The sequence below is a fragment of the Aythya marila genome, assembly GCF_965140915.1.
Source record: "Aythya marila genome assembly, chromosome: 14".
NCBI classification, from domain to species: domain Eukaryota; kingdom Metazoa; phylum Chordata; class Aves; order Anseriformes; family Anatidae; genus Aythya; species Aythya marila.
The window spans coordinates 293158-312743 of record NC_139055.1 but is presented as its reverse complement, the minus strand read 5'-3'; the positions used below and the strand labels follow the sequence as shown (position 1 = coordinate 312743).

The 19586-nt window shown below is 38.6% G+C and overlaps 1 protein-coding gene across 4 annotated transcripts in view; it reads left to right on the top strand.

The window, feature by feature from the left end:
- Positions 1–17163, top strand: part of CSNK1A1 (casein kinase 1 alpha 1) — a gene marked incomplete at its 3' end in the record, with an annotated part of 34879 nt that extends 17716 nt beyond the window's left edge. Inside the window, exons 5-11 of one of the 4 annotated variants that reach the window (XM_082771820.1) lie at positions 446–529; positions 3878–4017; positions 7174–7252; positions 8218–8292; positions 9529–9635; positions 10504–10616; positions 16102–17163. In XM_082771820.1, coding sequence (XP_082627946.1) covers positions 446–529; positions 3878–4017; positions 7174–7252; positions 8218–8292; positions 9529–9635; positions 10504–10616; positions 16102–16109 — 606 coding nt within the window. Of the gene's footprint in view, positions 1–445; positions 530–3877; positions 4018–7173; positions 7253–8217; positions 8293–9528; positions 9636–10503; positions 10658–16101 lie in introns of those variants that run through there. The other 3 variants (XM_082771818.1, XM_082771821.1, XM_082771819.1) reach the window with 3 other exon arrangements.
- Between the last annotated feature and the right edge of the window lie 2423 nt (positions 17164–19586).

Here is a 19586-nt window from a genome sequence, read left to right as displayed (position 1 = left end):
ACTTTAAGGTGACTAAATGCCTTCTACCTCTTCCTTACTGAAGATTTACTTTTTCTAAATGTATTTTGGGGGAAGGGCAGTTTGTGGAACCAAAGGATGCTTTTGTAAGCAAAACCTCAATTTCCTTTTTTTAATAGAGCCAAATGTCACCATTGTTATCCCTGGTAAGGCAGTGCCATTTTGGAGCGGCTCACAGGTGAAATTTACTTTGCCACATCTTTCAAATTTTCTCCTTGCAAAAAAAAATCAACAAACAATAAAATAAAATAAAATAAAATAAAAGCATACATAGCTTTTGGAAAACTACAGTGCTTGGTGGAAGAAGGATGGCATTTGGCTACCCTTGTTCTTTCTTGAATGCCTCGGTGTTGCCTGTCTGCGCTGGCCATTGTTGCAATGTAAGCAATACTGTTTGATGCACTGCCACCCTCTATTGTTTGTTCAGTGTTTAGAATCTCCAGTGGGGAAGAGGAAAAGAAGCATGACTGTTAGTACTTCTCAGGACCCATCTTTCTCAGGATTAAACCAGGTCTGAACTGTCTCCTATTCCAACCTCAACCCGAAATTCATGTGCTTTTTTTGTTTGGTTTTGTTTTAGGTTTTTTTTGGTTCTGTTTTTTTTTTTTTTTTCCTGGAGAATGTAGATCTCGCAAAAGCACCTCTTATGTTGGCATTATTCAGACATACTTGGCAAACATGTAACGTTACTAAGATGTTTCCCTGTGGCGCTTGTTTAAATTGTGAAATTATTTCTAAACTTGGTTTTAAGAAGGGCTAAATGTACGTGCTTGATTTCAGATGCAGAAGCAGGTTTTATTTTTGTCCTTTAAAATGGAAAGGCAAGCTCTTGGATGTGTTGAAGAATAGACGTGCCACCCAAATAAAATAGCAGGGCTTCTGTGCACAGTTGTCTGTTTGCCTTCCTGTAGGGTTCCCACAGTGTCTTTGAATGCCCATGAAGCAGTTCTGCTCTCACACCAACCAGACTTTCCCATGTAGTTTTTGTTCACAATCTTTCCAAATGTGTGATGATACTCTCATTTTCATCTATTGTTCTTATAAAATTAAACTACTCCAGTAAGCTTGGAGAATTATGAGCTTATCTACTGCTAAATGTAGTGCTCCTGACTCTTCAAAAGAAGATGAACTGGAAATAAATCAAGATATATGCCTGTTTCTAACAGGACAACTGGAAATTGCTGAGTATGAATCATATCTGAGGAGTTTTGCCCATACCATCAGCCTGTAGCTTTCTGCAATAAGTCTTCAAGTATTAAATCTTAGAGAACTAGCTGCTGTGTGCAGGCTGACAGATTTCTGTTGTCTGCTTCAGAAACTTGCTTATCAGTTGAGGCAGAGACTTTGATATACTTCTTTAGTTGCTCTTGGCAAAAATCTTGCCCTACTTCTCCAGTTTCCTGCTGATCATGCAACAAACAGAATTAAAGTGGTATGAGGTTACCTGTGGAAATACTTCTGTTTGCTGGCTGACACTGGTATGTTCTGTACTCATCCAAATCAGGCTACAATCTTCCACCATCTCTTTTTGAGGTGGACTTACTCATGTGCCTTTTGCCCATCCCAAAGGGAAAATACAGACTGAGCCGAAGCTGGTGAATGGAATAAACTTCCCCAGAGAAGTCAGTGCTGTCAAACAATGTCCAATAACTTGACTAGTGTAAAGCAGGACTATGTTTATGAATTAACTCTATTTTTGTTTTCTGCCTATTTCACCCATACATCTTGAAGAACACAGAATTACCTCTTTCAGATTTAATGTTTAGAGCTTGTAGCAGCTGTGCGAGAGCCAGAACATCACTTAGTAATTTACTTCTCTAGCTCTTGAAGAAAGTAATCTGACAAGTCTGTGCTAAACAAAGAACTAGACACCACCTGTTTGTGTATTAGAGGAGTAGTTTCAATGTTAACTATATTGAATCACGATCTGTGACTTTGTCCCTTCGTAACATTAATGGCAAGATCCAGAAGATTACAGAAAAGACAGAATGAAGGCTTTTAATTGTTAAATTGTTTGTAACTAGGTATGCAGTAAAAATGTTGCATTTGTAGCATTTAGTTTCCCTCCCTCTCCAGGCATAGCATTTTACTTAACTAATTGACAAAGACCTTGTGAAAGAAGTTATTGCAAACTGTACATCAGAGACTGTCGTCAGATCATGGACCTTTAATCAAAAAATAGAGGATTGCATTTGAAGTCAGGCTTTGCAGGAAAGTTGCATTTGCAGTGCAGTAATCACATGTAAGCTTTATACTCTCTGCTTTAAGAGTTTGATATCAAAATTTCTAAATTCCTGCTAGCTTGAGGACATTTTTGTACTTGCTGAGCAAATAACTACCTCTAGTGGTAGCTGTAGTGGGTGCAACAAAAAGACCAGCGCCACCTTTCCCAAAATCGTATGAAATGTAGTTTAAAAACCTGTTTTACCTCCTCTTGTTCAAACCATTCTGGACTTTTCAGGGTGATTTTCAGTAGGATAGTGTATAGAAAGCAAACGTACAAAAACTTTGTTGCATGTAAATCACAGCACAACTTCAGCTTAAGGATATCTGCTCTAACATCAGCTGTATAAAGAAGGCTTTAGGGTTTTAGCTTTGTTCTTTTTCCTCGTGTAGACTACTGTAGTTAGAAATTCTTCAACCAGAATTATAAAATCTACTATGCAATTCAGAAACTGTCTTTCAGTGTTTTGCATTCCTTCATGTCAAGTGTCGTGTTATAATTCACAGCAATTCCAGTGTACTGGAGTGACCCTGCTTCATTCTTGAATGCAGATGTACCTGCATATCAGTCTCAATACTTCTTTGCATTTAAAGCTGTATCTTCTGGTCTGTAATCACCTTTAAGGTGATGCTGAATAGGTTTTAACTGAGAACTTCTCGATCCTTATCTCATCTTTCCATCATCTCCCCATCCCAGTTACTTTTGTAGTATTCATTAATTTGTAGGAGTTATAGTCCCTGATCCTGTAGCATTAATCCAGCGTTGGAAACAGCTCAGCCAAATGATAAGTAGATTGAAGACCGATTGCTAGAATTTGAAATGTTCCTTATGTACTTCTGCCTCAGCTGTTTGTTTTTTTTTTTTGCCTAGTCCTGAAATCTTGTCGCAAGAAGGTACTGTCTGTATTAACAGCTGTAGATAGGCCGGCTGTTAGCATACTAACTGGCACGCACTCGGTTGTTGCTACATACCAAATCATTGAGCAAGCTTCACTATTAGAAACCTAAATTGGATTCCATGTACTAGGCTCTTCCTGGCTGTATTAATATCATCAGCAAGGGTTTCATGCTGCTGTGGTCATCTTCTGGTAGTCTTAAGAATAGTATATGGTTGGAAGCAAGATGTCTTGTTTGCTGTTGGAGGTTTTGGCCTTATGCTCTGCAAAACAGCCAGTGTTCTTTGATACATAGAGAAGAATACAGGATGTGCATCACTTGCATTAAGCTGCTGAGCTGCTATTAACTATCTGTATGCGTGAACTGCTCTCATGTGAGTAGGTTTTTGTGGAGTGTACGCTCACAGAATTAGTTTTTTCCCAAATTGTGCACTGTAGTTACTGAGCTAATGTGATACAAACTGCATTAGTAACCTAAGACAGTTGTAGAACTAAGATTGTGCTACTTAGCATCTGTAGCTAATCCGTTCCACTGGATTGAAAAAAGGCTTGAACTAATTCACTATAAGTTTTTGAATTTACTAGTTAAAACTAGTTGTGACTCTGCACCGTTACTTTGCTTCCTCTTAACTGTAGGTTGTTACGTTGTGTGGATGTCTTAAACTGTAGCTAATGCCTAGTAAAAGCAGTTGGGGGTTCCTTGTATACAAATACAATGTATTTTTTTATTTTTCTTTAAGTTATTCCTTATTGACTTTGGTTTGGCCAAAAAGTACCGGGACAACAGGACAAGGCAACACATACCATACAGAGAAGACAAAAATCTCACTGGCACAGCTCGGTATGCCAGTATCAACGCACATCTTGGCATTGAGCAGAGGTGAGTTCAAGGAGATTACTGTTTTGCTCTTTGAGGCTGCAAGATGATTTTATTTGTAAGCTTCTGAGATTTCTAAACTAATTTTCTGAGTAAGTGTATATCTCTCTCTGCAAGTGCTTTTTCATTTGGCTGTTTATGCAAGGATAGGAAAAGGAGACCAAAGCACCTTCTTGGAGAGATACTGTCTTGCAAGCAAGAGGTAGATATTCTGTGTACTTCCTTTTTTTAGGGCAAGATACGCTGTTATGTGCCTCTGTCAGAGGACCTTCACAGATACAATTGTGCCTTTTTCAGATTGTGTTGGTACCTGTTAATGCCACTGGCTTGAGATGCAATTCTGTGGCCAGAAAGGGTATTCTAAAGTTTTTCTGTGACTTCCCTTCAAGTTATCAAATTATTGTTAATCCTCTTGCTTGCAAGTGAGGCTTTGTGATCCCATGACTGCTTCACTTATGCTGTTTTGGTTTCTGCCGTAACAGTAGTTGCAGCACTGCATATATATGTGTACACATCCACATATATTTGACTTCTGCTTAATCAAAAAAGTGTCCAGATCAAAAGAATATTGTTGTTGAAGTGTCCTAGCAGTCCTCTCTGTTGGAGAATAGCACTTCAGGTTCTGTAGCCGTTAATGTTAGGCCTTTGTGAATGATGAAATGATAGCTCAAATCTGTTCCTTGTTTGAGTGCCTAGATAATATATTGTGTAAGTATAATAGCAAAGTTGCAGTATATGATGCTGAGGTCTCTTAGACATAGCGAACATTCCCTGAATGTCTATGCCATCTTGATTAAAATCAAAGTCAATTTCAGAATTTCTAGTGGCCAGTGTTGACAGAACATGCAACTTGCTGCTTTAAGTTGTTCCATGTTTCCTCTTCGCTTTAACTTCCTTAAGGTTCCTTAAGAATATTTTCACTACCGTTAAGCTTTTACACTAACATTAAGCTTGACATCTGGATCCAGTAGGATAAATGGCAGGTGGTGTAACTTGCAATGTAAATACATTTTGCAGAATTTAAGCTTTTCTTTTAAGGGAATAGCCATGCTAGCCCTTGCAGTAAAGGGAGGGAGCTGCAAAGGATTGCTGTTGAATTCAATGTAGTTTGGTATATGCTAAAAGTTATTAAACTGCCTATATCAAGACAACAGTGAAATAAACAATATATTCCTGTAATCAAGAGGAACCAGGCCTGAAGCTTATGGCAGAATGTTTCAGCTGTTAGTGCTATAGTTGAACTGTTACACAACATGTTTTCCTATATTTAATGACAGCTAATTCCTAAGGGGCTGTTGGCAGTGTTCTCCATTTTTTGGTTCAGTAATAGGGAGTATTATCCCATTTTCAAAGTCCTGAAAATCATTTAAATCATTTTTATCAGCATACATTCAAATGTAATGTATCCATTAAAGATTGCAAGACTAAAAATTTCCTACAAAAAAATAATCATGAAATTAATAAGTGAACTAGATGGGGGATGGAAACCTCTTAATCCATTGTCTGTACATGAATCTACCACTGTTTTTTCAGAAAACTTAGTTTTATGCCATGGCCCCATACTGGTTCACTGGGTTCTGTTGACAATTAAAATGCACAATTCTAATAGAATCAGCAAGCTTTGCAGGCAGGAATTTGTGGTCTTCATATCATTTTTCATCCTTCTGCCAACGGCCATGGTTTTGTGTTACTGCTGAGATGACCCGAGAGCTAGCCGCTGGTAAGGGGAGCGAACCAGTCTCATCCTTGAACCCTGGCCCCAGCGAGTGATTTTTTTTTTTTTTTTTTTTCTTGCAATGTTGTGCCTGGCAAGCCGAGCTAATTCTCTTCTGGGATAATGCCCTGCAGTGGTTCCCCAAGAAGTCATCTAGAACAACTGGGGTGACAGGCAGGCTTGAGGGGTATGGCTGGTGGTTACGTTGGCTTGGTCATAATGTGAAGCTGCACCTATAGCTTCTTTGTTATGGTGCCAAGATCCAGAGGTAGGTCTGTCTTGGTTCTTAGAGGTTCTTCTCACTTTAAGGGAGTTGTTTTGCCCTTATCCATATGTATAAGCCTGTTAGCACTCCCACTTTCTCAGCCTTTTACTCCCTTGTGAGGGTAGTAGGTGTATAGTCTTTCCTGCCACCATTTAAATGCTTTTCTTGTAGATCAGCCTGAGTGGCAAAGCAGCAGCTATACCTGTCAACTTCTCTTGACAAGGGAGCTGGAGGAGAGAAATAAGGTTTTTGTTAGTTTTTTTCTCATGTTAAATAGGTGTCAGCTGCAGAGAGACAGTCATGGGAAAAATCTGACTCCACTACAGCTGGAAAGCGGCAAGTTTGCCAAGAGGAAGAAAATCACGGAGTGTTTTTTCCACTTCAGTGGGCCGTGCTTGCCTTAGTAATCATGAAAGCTGTGCAGCAAAGTATGATGGTATTCATGTGCCTGAAGCATGAATCTGGGGCGTATGCAGTACAAAAAAACATTGGAAGTTTTCTTTCCTGAAAGTTAGCGTGCAAATTCTCAGTGAAGGAGAGTTAACTGTGGAATTCTCCAGCTGCCTTGAAACAGACTTCTTGTGGAGAGAATGCGAAGAGGCACCTCTCTGATGTGTGCACCTTTCTGAATATGACTTGTCTTGTAAAAATCATACAGACAATTCTGTGTTGTTGTTGTTTTTTTTTTTTGTTTTGTTTTTTTTAACAGAAGTGAGAAAAGGAAAGAGTTATGCCTTTGTGAATATACTGCTGTTTTGGGCCTCGATGTTCATTATTGGTCCCAGACTGATTCAAGGTTCAGGGGAAAAGAAAAAAAGATCAAAGATTATCTTATCTTTAGATTCTTATCTTTTATCTTCTTAACTTGAAAAAGTTAAGACTAATATTGTGCATCTCTCTTGCGATGTATTCCTTAGTTCCTATAGGTAAAACTTCAGGTACTACCAAGCTACTTAGTTAAATGGGGAAACCTGTTTATTTTTTTCCTTCATTTTTCAAAATTTTTGTGTTTACCCCAAGTATAGTACTGCAGCTACAGATAAACAATACACAATGCCTACTAACTATCCCTTGATTCTTTGCATATTATTTTGTTTTAGTTTTACAATGATTTTGTATTTTATTTCAAGTAGTAAGACGCTGAAATTTGTAATTTGGGGTATTCTTTCCTTTTCTACAGTCGCCGGGATGACATGGAGTCTCTAGGCTATGTATTGATGTACTTTAACAGAACCAGTCTGCCATGGCAAGGATTAAAGGTAGGTAATGTTGCTTTTTTTTGTTCCCCACCCTCCCTGTTTTTTTTTAATGTTTGGGAACCATGCTTCTGCCTCCTTGTCTGGGATGGGTTGTTATGTATAATGTCTAGCTTCAGCTTTTCCCAAGGCATGATATTTACAGAATATAGGAAAAAAGGTTCTGTCTGCTTCTTCTGCAGCAGGCAAAATGTGTATTGTGTGACTCTCCTAAAACTTACGCTAAGCAATAGCTTACATCAGCTTTGCAAATTATTATTGTCCTGTCCAAGGCTGAGACCCTCTTTGGGAAGTGGAAAAGAACATTTTTAGTGACTATCTGAATTGCTGCTGAGAGCATGGAAATCTCTTTTCTACCAGGTTAAGCTTTAATCGTATCTTCGGTCTAGTTTATGGCAAAACTTAATGATTGTTAGCTGAAACATACTTGTTTCAAGTAGTATTATATATGGAGTCCAGCTATAAGCATGGCAGGTATTTCTTATTTCTGTAATAGAGGCTTCAACGACTTGTTTCCATGTATTAATTGTTTTTCTTCCTCTGTATCAGTGTTGTGTAACTCAAATAGTGCTGCAGATATTAAGTTTCCAAAGGCAAGCAGCTTGTGGAACGCTACAACACTTCAGCTGCAAATTACTGTAATGGCTGTGTACTGAAGCAATGGGAATTAATACAACTTTAGCAAGTAGATAGGCAAGTCTGGTCTGTTTAATGGACAAAAGCAGCAGCTAGAACTACACGAGCTACAACATGTGAGGAAAGCATTAGACTGCAACAAATGGTATTAAATTGTGTCCAAATCTTAATACCAGATTGACCTTCATTCTCTCTGCAGTAAGTGTGTGGGACTTGGAGATTTCATGTAGAATACGTAGGGTTGACCAAAGGATTTTTCTTTATTTGGCTGCTGTCCTTGTTAATCCAGTGTTGCACAATATCTCTTATATTGTGACCTACATGTTCCACAGGCTGCAACAAAGAAGCAAAAGTATGAAAAGATTAGTGAAAAGAAAATGTCCACTCCTGTTGAGGTTTTGTGTAAGGTAAGAGTTCCCAAATGATGTCATGCTGTGAAATGGAAATTCTTTTCTTTATTGTTTTTAAAATTAGAGGCAGTGTATTAATCTCACATGGCATTTGCTGCTGAATAATGCTCTGTCAGTCAATGGATGCCTTGTTTGGCCACCCAACAAGACTACAAATGTGTGTAATAGGGCAGGCATTCACCACTGTTTCTTGGTATCTTGGTATTCTTGGTGGCTTATGCCACCATACTTTGAGTTGTTGGTGACTATCAGCTGTGCAAGCTCTCCAGCTCTATGGAGAGGCTTATGCAGTTCTTAAACATTAACAGTGAATATTCAGTATGTGCCGCCTTGGGTAAATAAAACAGGTAGATCTGTATAGGTTGCTTTTACCTGTTGGTAGTTCTTAAAGATTGTTCAGGTTATCCTCTTATCTCAAATGCAGCCTGTAGTAAAATTGGCTGTCAGTTACAGTTAAAGCCACGTCACAGAACAGTGGTTTTCCAGTGCTGTCTTTTAAGGTCTTAAGGTTTCTCTTGGCCTGTGCAGCCATGAGCTCATTAACAAATGTCCTCGAGAACACACGATAGTCTTGCACTTTAAATAGCAGCACCAAGGATGGTACTTTCCAGTTATGCACACTTATACACCCTTAGTGTGATGCTTTCCAAACTGCTGAATTGTTACACACAGGTTTTCGTGTAGTATACCGTTATGCTGCATTCAGTTATCTTCTTGAATGTAGGCTTTAGTACATTCTAAATACATGGAAATACGTAAAATAGAGAACTTTGGAAACATTCTTTAAAATCTTCACAATTTAAGTCTTCACAACCAGTTGTAACTGTCCTCTAGTATGTTCGAGTAGATTATCAAAGAAAGAAGTGGGATATTTTCAGAGATGATTACAGTTTCTTATTTCAGAGGTCTAATTAATAAGAACTAGGTTTAATTAGAATTAAATTGCTTGAAATGTTATATATTGGCAGCTTTGGTTGTTGAGGACTTCTGATTGCAGACAATGCATCAGGTTACAGTTCAAGGGAAAGAATACATACCTGGTAACTGGCTGATCAAATCAGCTTTCTAAAATACCAGATAATGGAACAACTAGAGGCAAGGTGAATTTAGAGATTTGAATCTTCAGACAGTTCTCTTTTTTCCATTGTAGATACAGCTTTTTGCCTTCTGTAGGATTGTAAGGATCTTTTTACTGCAAGTCATGGCTTGATTAACAGCACTGTTGATTTACAGGGATTCCCTGCAGAATTTGCCATGTATCTGAACTACTGTCGTGGTCTGCGTTTTGAAGAGGCACCAGATTACATGTATCTGAGGCAATTATTCCGTATACTTTTCAGGTCAGTCTCGAAGTGGAGAAGTACAGAAACTTGCCCATGCTTTACCAATTGATAACTACTCTGTGGAACTTGCACTATAGAAAGCTGCTCCATATGTGTGTGGTGTAGGGAGTTCTGTGACTCCTTTTGATTTTAGAGTTTAAAAAAGGATTATGAATGGCTCTTTCAAAGACCTGGAACGATACTGTGCAATGTTATGTATGAAGGAAAACATTCTCCTGTTTGAGTTGTATGATCTGACCACTAATGCTAGAGAGTTGAGCCCATGCTTCAAATTCTGTTGCAAGTGGATTATGAAACTGACCCCTTGGTAGAAGAATTTGAAGTTTTTCACATTTGCTAATAGGTGATGAGAATAGCAGTAGTGCCCGAGAGGTGGATTTTGGTGGAGGGGAATTGTGATGTTTCCTTGAGTTTGTTAGAGAAACCAGAACATAAACCCAACCTTGCAGAGTGAATAGTGCCTGTGAAATGAGGAGCTGCTACTGGTCTTTCAAGAATATCTAAGTTTCTAGAATCTAAAGGAATTTCTATTTGATAAATTTGGAATTTACAGCACTACAATTCTCCTCAGAACTGTATACATTAATAAAGGTTGACAATCCCAGTGCAGAGGAAGCAATAAGCTGTGTTGTGTGGAAGTGCTGTTTCTACAAACGCAGGAACTTGCATAAACAGTGAAGAAAACAGCTTGCTTCAAGAATCCCTTTAAGTTAGTAATACTTAGTGTTTATATATAATTTGTAATCTCCAAAGCAGCTTGCTTACAAAAAATACTAATCTCTGGTTCTGGGTTTTCAGCAAAGATTTGGTCTAAACAGTAAGGTGGCTATGATATGTTACAGTAAAGTATTTTGCTCTTTTCTAGGACCTTGAACCACCAATATGACTACACATTCGACTGGACAATGTTAAAGCAGAAAGCAGCACAGCAAGCAGCCTCTTCCAGTGGGCAGGGGCAGCAGGCCCAAACCCCCACAGGCAAGCAAACTGACAAATCCAAGAGTAACATGAAAGGTTAGTAGCCAAGAACCAAGTGACGTTACAGGAAAAAAAAATTACACTAATTTGGACAATGTTGGCAATTTAAGTGTTAGATCAAGGAGGTGGTTTAAAAAATATATTTGGCTGCTAATTAAAAAAAAAAAAAAGACGTCCTTGGAGAATTTGACTACTAACTTTATACCAAAATGTCCTTGTTCTTCATATCATTTCTTCTGGGGATGTTGGGTCATTTTAACCACTGCATCTTTTGCTCCTGCATTAACCACTTTCCAAAAACAAGAAACTGACTTGGTGTTGGGAATGTGATATTTTTATTTATATATATACGTATATTATATATATATAGATATATATATATATAAATATATAATACAATCCAAAATCCTAGACCTAACACTTCTTAAGGGATAATTCTCATCAACTAGGCAAGGATCTAGAGACTTTGGGCTCTACTCTGTTCCAGCTGTTGTAGTGCTGTGGATTTGCTTCTGTTCTGTATGCCTCAAATATTGGAAACAGAAAATTGTGAATGATCTGGCTTTCCTTTCTCTGGTGGGTTTGCATTGAGACATTTAGTCCAAAGCTAAAGGAAAGAACCATTGGGCTCAAAGTGTCTTGCATAAATTGAGGAATAACCTTGAACTAATGTGGTCTGCCAAGTCACAATTTTCTGAAGTATATAGATAGTTTGTGGTGGGTCTTAAGGTTTCTTAAGTATTTGTAATGTTTCTAGGTTATGGCTTCAAGGGAAAATGTTGTGAAATACTAAAGATGCAGTTGTATAAAAACTGAAAACTGAGTTCTGAAGAGGCACTTAATTTTTTATGCATTCTGTAGGCTTTTAATTTTTTTTTTCAAGTACATCTGCCAGTGTTAGCCTAGTAAGCTATTAAAATAAAACAGTGCTACAGCTATCACAGCTAGTCCTAGCATGAAACTGATTCTTCATGTTGAGGTATGGATAAAACTGAAGCCAGAGGGTTTGCTCAAGTGAGTAACAGAGAAACTAGGTTTAAATTATGTACTGAGGTATTGCTACTGATGGCTACTCTTCAGAACATTCTGAAGAGTATTTAATAATTATTAAATTATTAGTAGTTATTAAGCTAACATGGCAGAGGTGAAGAAATGCAGAAGTCTTTATGGAAAGTTTATTAAAATATTGTTTTTTATGTGTTGTGGTAGCTTTTAAACCTTACCAGATGTCTTTAGTTAAAAGAGCTATCCAAAGGTATAACTCTCATTCTCTGGTTTTCTGGATGAAATAAAATACCTGCTGGTCTTCCCAAGGCTCAGTCTGAATGTTCCTTGAAGGGGGGGAAGGGGGGGGGGGGTGGAAATCCATAGGGGTATCATTAAATGTCAGATTCCTTGATACAGAGAGTCCAGCGTGGTTTGCTGGAGTCAAGGGTTTTTACAACACTGAAGGCTGTGAACCAGTTCCCTTGTTTGAAACTGTGGTTCATAGTAGACTCGGCTATAAAGCACAGGAGTGGATTGTTTCATGAAATAAGAAGCTCTGATTGGAGTTCAGAAGCCACTGCTGAAGCCAGTCCCATGTCAGGGTGTGGAAAGGTTGGTTGTTAAAGTAGGAAGGAGTAATTTCAGCAAAAATTCAGATGGTCAGAGACCACTTGAGCCAGGCAAGCACTATACCTTAAGTGAAGTAAAGATTATAATTTTCTGCCTCTACTTTCCAATGAAGATTTAGTGGCAGAATGCAAAGCTACAGCTGACTGACAAGCATGAATAACAGTCTGTATTATGATTGCACCCTATAGACCATTTCTGTTTCTTGATGGACCTTTCCCATCACACTGGTAACAAGGTCCATGAAGACATTTTTCTAGTAGAGTTTCATTGGCTCTTGGAGTAACAGCCTGCCAGTGGAATGACTCCATCCTCTTCTCTCCTATCATGAAGAAAAGGTTCTTGAGCCTTGGATTGATCAAGCTGTAATATCAGCAAAGCATTAAAGTAGTGCTTGGGAAACATCTGAAGACTTCCCATCTTCTTACAATGGTTAGCCTTAATCTCCTCATCAAAGTAAAGATTCCAAATGTCTAAAAATTTTACATGCCTTTTTTGAGGAATCTTGCCTGTTACTGAAGAACTGAAACAGTTAAGTTCAAGCAGAAGGTTATATGATTCTCACGTTCATCTTCAAGTACTATTGAAGATGTGCATCTTGGTGAATACTGTCTTTCAAATCATGTTCAGGCACTTACATGACATAGGTTTGACAGTGTGTTCATCTGTAGATGTTCCTGTCTCTTGTAACTCAGTTCCACATGAAACCATTTCACTGAGTTTTTCTTGCAGGTTAATCAGGCTGAATATTCTGTTTGGTTCCAGGGTAGGCCTGCCAATGGCCTTTTTTCCCCTTCCTGTCCCTCTCTTCTGGAACCCTGTGGCTGTGTCTTTTGTAACAGCAAGATCATCTGGTTTTGAACTTGGGAGAAGGTGAACTGTGAACAGATTGAGCTTCCCTGCTGATGCTGGGAAGTTGAGCTCAATCTTTTGACAGTAGAGTAGTTGTTCAGGTGTGATTTGTAACAGTGGTTACAGTCAGCTTCCTTCAGACATAACCAACTGTTTCAGTCAATCTCCAGAAAAAAAATCTATTATTCCATTTGAGAGATGCTTTCAATTCACTTCACTTCAGTGCAGAGTTCCTTAGCCCATCAGCAATCTCATTATCATTCACTGGATGCTTTTGGTCATGGCGGTATTTCTCAGAACAGATTATTCATCTCTTCTTGAGATTTAGCCAGTTGACAGCTAAACAGTTCACTGCTTGTTTCTGCAGCTAGCTACTTCATAGGGAAAAAGTTGGAACACCCTTCAAGTAGAGGAGTTCCTTGAAGTATGACAGTACAGTTATTCTTCATCCTTTGATCGAATCTGTGACTATAGCAATATTAAAACAATTCGAGCATCCCTTGTGTACTATTGAGATGATGGGATTTTGGGGAACACCTTGGATGGACGAGGAGTGATACACGTGCAGATTTGAGCTGGCCCTGTGTATGGTAAAGACTTGCTACAGAGACATGCCTGCATATGCTCTCCAACATACTCTTCATACTGTTAGAGTCATGTATGCTACATGACTGCTCTGTCATGTCATTTACCAGCTGTTGTTGGTCTGCATTTGTGAACATGTCTGCGTAGTCTTAATAGGAGTTGTGAGGGGCATTGTGGGTTGAATCCAGCTCCGTATTGGTCTTTAAATATTTAACAATTCTGTTGCCCAGAATACCTTAAATTTGACGTGTTTGGGTTGACTGCATTGTGTATCAAGTTTTGGGTAAAATAGCTTGAGAAGAGCAGAGAAGAGCCATAACCATCAGAGTGAACAGTGGATGCTTTTGACAGCAGTGTGTGTGCCACAAGGCTGTTCAGCCATTTGGACTGGATTTTGAAATACATTCTTTCCAAGAGTTGACCATGAAGAATTATTTAACAGGCAATCAGATAACATGAGAACAACAAACTGCTTCTTCCTCATTTTTTGATTCAAAGCATAGTGATCCCTGCTGCTTGAAGGAGCTAGCAGTGAATTGGGAATCTCTAATTCTCTCTTGTGTGAGAGATTTACTTTGAAAAGGCAAGCAGTGTGCTCTGGTTCTGATAATATCATTACTTTAGCCCATGCAAATCTGATTTCTCAAGGTATGTGAAATGCATCTGAGTTGAATAAAAGCATCATCCAGTTGACTGATACCTGTGTATGTAGTTTAGATGCTTGTCTAACTGGAGAAACCCTGCCAAAGATAGCCATATTGCATTGATTTTTTTCATATATAAGTTATCAAATGGGAATCTGGAGCATTGCACTCTACCCTTCAAAAGGGACTTAGCCCCTTCTAAGCAGAATTCTGCGTAGTGAAGACCGTTAGCCCAGAACAAATAGCAGTGTGTCATTTGTTAACATATCCTGTGTCCCTCCAGTTTGAGATTCCATTTTCATTTGAAATGTTTGGGCCTCTAAAGCAATGAGTTGATCTGTATGCTCCAATACAGGGAGCATACCTTCGTTCTTAACTTAATTTTGGCAGCTTTGATGGAGAAAGTGCTTCAAGTGATGAATCAGCTTTCACTGATGAACACATTAAATGGAAAAACAGTGTAACTTCCAGTTGTGTGCATCCATTAAGGGTTATGCTCAACTTTATCCCAGCAGAACTAAGGGATAACTGGGGCTTCTGTGAGAATTTACACACAAGTAGGAATTACTGTTTCAATTCCAGCACAAGATTTTTAATTTTTTATTTTTATTTTTTAGAATTCCTAGTGTTGGACAAAGAGAGGTGTCCAGAACTTTAGGACTGGGTTCAAACAAAGCCACGAATCTCATCTAAGAAATTAACTGTAACCTATTCTGGAACAGTTAAAGCTGTTTTTCTGGGTGCTATCCAGATACGTTTTTGAATGAATGTCAGGCTGCTTTCAAGACTTGGTTGCATTGGCTTCTTTCTGGATGACAGCACAAGATATAGCTGAGGTCAGCTTTGTAGTTTACTCTGAAGATATTTCTGTTGCAAAATCCAGAGCTATTGCTCAAATTCATACATTCACAGAATACGCTGCTGTTTGAAGGGCATCCAGAATAGAAATTTGCTTGGCAAATAGTTTTTGGTTTATGTTCCTGTTAACTCTTCATAGCACAGTGCTACTACCTGAGTCACCAGAAATATCAGCAGTCTCAAGAAGAGAAGACTGGCTTAACTTGCAGTAACTGGTTCTTTGAGGTCTGTATATGTGTTCTTTTTACTTTCTGCTTTCTATGGTACATTAAATTTGTCATTTGGAGTTCTGAACTCAAACCCGGTTGTTTCTGACATCCAACTTTTGGGTCAGATGGCTTGTTTCCCTTGTCCTTGGAAGGACAGAAGGTATGCTGGGTTCCTAGTCACTGTTAGAGGTTCTCACTTCTGTTCTGGTTGCCCAGAGCATTATACATCTGAGCATGTAGTGAACACCAGTTACTGTAAGGTAAGTTATTTGTTTTCTTTTTCTTCTGTCTGTGTGACATTACTGTACTCTCTGAAGAGCACCAGTGCAATCAGATGAGTTTGACATTCAAGGATAGGAACATGAGATGTTGAGACACGTAGAAAACAATCCTATGAAATTACATCCTGCTTCCTAGTGGCAATAACACATTTGCTTTCAAGTTGTTGGTCTAAATGCTTGTTTGAGGAATGTGGCATCCAGCTGATGCCTAAGCCTCTTTTTTTCCAGTGCAGTACTAGATGAAAGTGAGAGCTGTGCATTTTTGCTAAAGTGTGATGGCAAATACTGGTTAGCTTTGGGAAAGGACATGAGGAACTCTACAATTCTGACGTGGAGCAGCATTTTCCCCTTTGACCATAGCTGATGTTTAATTCTCCTGCCATGAAGGCTGTTTCTCATTTTCATCCAGTATCAGTAAGTTGCCCTTGTGTTTATCTTGCAGGTTTCTGAGCGTGGAGAGGATGGGACAAAGCAGAGCAGATCGGAGCTGGACTTGTCACTCCCCAAATCCTAGAAATTTTAGTTCATACGTACACTTGCCAGTGGCTGTGGGCAACCATTTACTTGGTGTAAAGAACTTAATATCAGTATAAACTGGCTCTGGGCAGCATCAGTGATGCTGCACTTTGAGTTGTAGCAGCTGTAATTGTGAATATTACTGAGATAGTGAAACATGGTGTCCAGTTTTCTATTGCATTTTTTTCAAGTGGAAAAGTTAACTGATGGTTGACACACAAGTGGAGAAAATTGTGCATATGCCAATTTTTGTTACCTTTTTACTTTGAACTACACTGCTTATGAGATCTCATTGTTTTGGAAGAATGGCATGAACAGTCTTCGGCAACAGTTGTGATAATTGTAAATGCTCACAATTGTGCACTCTTTTCTGGTTATTCCTCCCTGGGTTTTGAAAGTTGTACACTTTAAACATTCTTAAAATTGTTGGCTTCTATGTGCAACATATCGAGCCAGCTGACATGGTAGTAACCAAAGATTCCAGTTTTTAAGCGTATGAAAGACTCTGCCTGCTTACCTGTGCTAGAAATAACACATCTAAAGTGAAGACTTAAGAGAAACTTAGTGACTACTAGATAATCTTTAGGACTCTGCATTAACTCTATAATGTTCTTGGTATAAAAGGAAAAACAGCATATTTGTCACAATTTAGTTAACATCTTACAACTGAACCTGTATGTAAGTTGCTTAGATAAATGTAATCACTGTAAACATCTATATGATCTGGGATTTTGTTTTTATTTTGAAGTGGGAGGTTTTTTTTGTTTACAAGTTCATTAAAAACTAAAAACTGTTTCTGTAAGGAATTTTTTTTTTTAATTTGCCTTGTTAATTCAGTTTAAGAAATCTGCATTACCCTGTTTTTTAAACCAGGTTTCAAGGCCATTGTTAAGCAAAAGAAGTCATATTTCTTTCTAAATCATTTTAGATTTAGTGTTGTAACTCTTCCTCACTTTGTTTTTAAATAAATTTTGTATTTTTTCCTTGAGGGGGAAGGGGCAGTCTTGCATTTTTATAACTTGTTGTTTGAGACCCAGCCCTCTATACTAAGATTGGATTTTTTTTAATAAAATGGTATCTTTTGCAGACCCAGCATTGGCAGCGTAACAAGTGCTGCCATGTCATGCATCGGCTGGACTGACTTGTGATTGCTAGTTTTGAGAAAAATTTGGATGGAGTATTTGGATGGTTTTAAACCAAGGCATTTTCTTTCAAGTTCTTGTGAAGTGGATATGACCAGATTTACTCTTGTTTTTGGGGACAGCCTCATGCCATGCAGAGTTCACATTGGTTACTGCCCCAGGCTGTCTTCCTTCTCACTCCTATTCTAGCCCAGCTGAAAGACAGAAATACTTCTATTGCTGGTAATTCTTTAACAGTGTAATTTATTCCTTTATAGCATGTCAGAATAAATTAAAAAAATGTCTGAAAATGCTGCCAGATGCCTATTGTGTAAATGTTGTTTGTATGTTAGCTTTTTAGACAGTTTCCATGCATGTAACAGAGTTTCTGGTCACAGTTCATACTTTTACTGTTTGAAAAGATCTTTCCTTTTGAAACCTGTTTCTTCAAGGTAATAATTACACTGTGCACTACGTCATCTTAGAGTGGTAATCTGGATCAAGGCTGCACACTTGTGCAGTCACTACTCATACTGCCTGTACAGGAAGGATCTGCTCTGAGATGATGATAAACTTCAGCTGGAGAGCTTTGTGTACTAACTAACAATTGGATAGATAAACTGGGAGTACAGGGAGGCAAAAAGTCTGCCAGGCTTCAGAGAGATTTGTGCATATTTGAAAACTTGTCTGATGTTTAAGAGCATTCTTTCTGTTACATGGAAGATGAAAGAAATGTAGCTCATTCTTCTGGCTAGGGTTTTTTTTTTTAAGGCTCATCCAAATAAGGATGTTTTATGTGCCATGCCTCAGATGAAGACTGGTGAGTTTCTAAACCGGTATCTAGAATACTATGCTAAGTCCTTATGTATGATTTTTGCTGTCTAGGCAATGCATCTGACGGCATGCATCAGCGTAAGAGGAAGAAGCATCAATGAAATGCCTCCTTGGCAGCTGTTTTCAGAGTGGTTGATTGGAATTGTTTAGTACCACTTCTCTTGCTTTGACATAAAATACTCTAAAAATTAGAGGAAATAATTTGATTTCAGGAGAAGAAATTGTTTCCTCTGTTCATTAAACTTACTCAAAATTTCTAGGAGGGTTATCAAAGTTTAAAAACAAAACTGTCCTTGAATAAGCAATGTAGGCAAGAACAGCCTGTAATGCTTGGCATGTCAAAATGTGTTGGTTTGTAGTTCTTGCTACTGCAAGCCTTGTCATACAGAAAGAGCGTGGAGTCCAGTTAGTCTTTAAACCTTGGTATGTTAAGGGGTTACTTCTACACAGAAGCGTGAGCTGAAACCGTCAGCTGTGTTGTGCTTTGTTGCAGAATACCAGCCTTCGCCAGACATGCTGAACAAGATGGCAACCTTTCTCAAAGAAACGCTGTGATGATATTGAACACGTTTGCTGTATGATCTATTTGGTTTGTAACAAAGATTTAAAACTGAAGTATTAAAAACTATATGGATCTTGACTTTTTGGTTGCAGCTTTGCAAAGGTCTTGTGTTGAGAGGTTTACTCCTATATGCTATCCTGATGCAAAGTCAAAAACTACTTCTGCAAGGAAACCCAGGCCCTTCCGAAGTAATTATTGTTACAGCCGTACAGTGCAAGAACTACAACCGTGTGCTCCCTGTAAAGTGCTAGAATTCAGATAACGAAACAAGACTGTGACAAATAGGCTCTCAACCATCTTCCTAAGCTGTGTACAGTGTCTTAAAGCAGTTTATTAACTTTATAGCAACTCAGCCACCTTTTAAAGGCTTGCCCAACTGGGAGGGTGGGGTACTTGTGTAATATACAAGTTCATTATTTTAAACTGGCTTTAACTTTTCCTTGTTGCAAGCAATTTGTCTTCTCCAAAAGACAGACTGCTTTAGGTCTCATCTATTACAGTATTATCCTGCTGAGGAACGTTGTCCTGCATTGTCCACAATCCTACATGGTGTTTGGGTGATAGCGATGAATGCAAGCCCTGGCTTCTCATGCAGAAGCATCTGTGTTTGATTATACTGTGTCAACCTGCAAAAGCTATACATTTTCTGCTGCTTTGGCAAGCCTGCCCATTGTATCTCACCCCATTTTTTTTGCGATTTCTGTTGAATTTTATTTTTTTTCAAGCTTACGTGATGATTTGTTCTGCCTGTTTTCTCAGTTGGCTTTTTCAGGTGTGTTGCTTATAACTTCCAGGACTTGGATGTGCCTTTGTGTGCTGTGCTTTTCCTTAAACAGATTTCAGCAGAGGCGAAGGCACCTAAGTCAGCTGGTACTGTTTTGGGCGGGAGGTTGG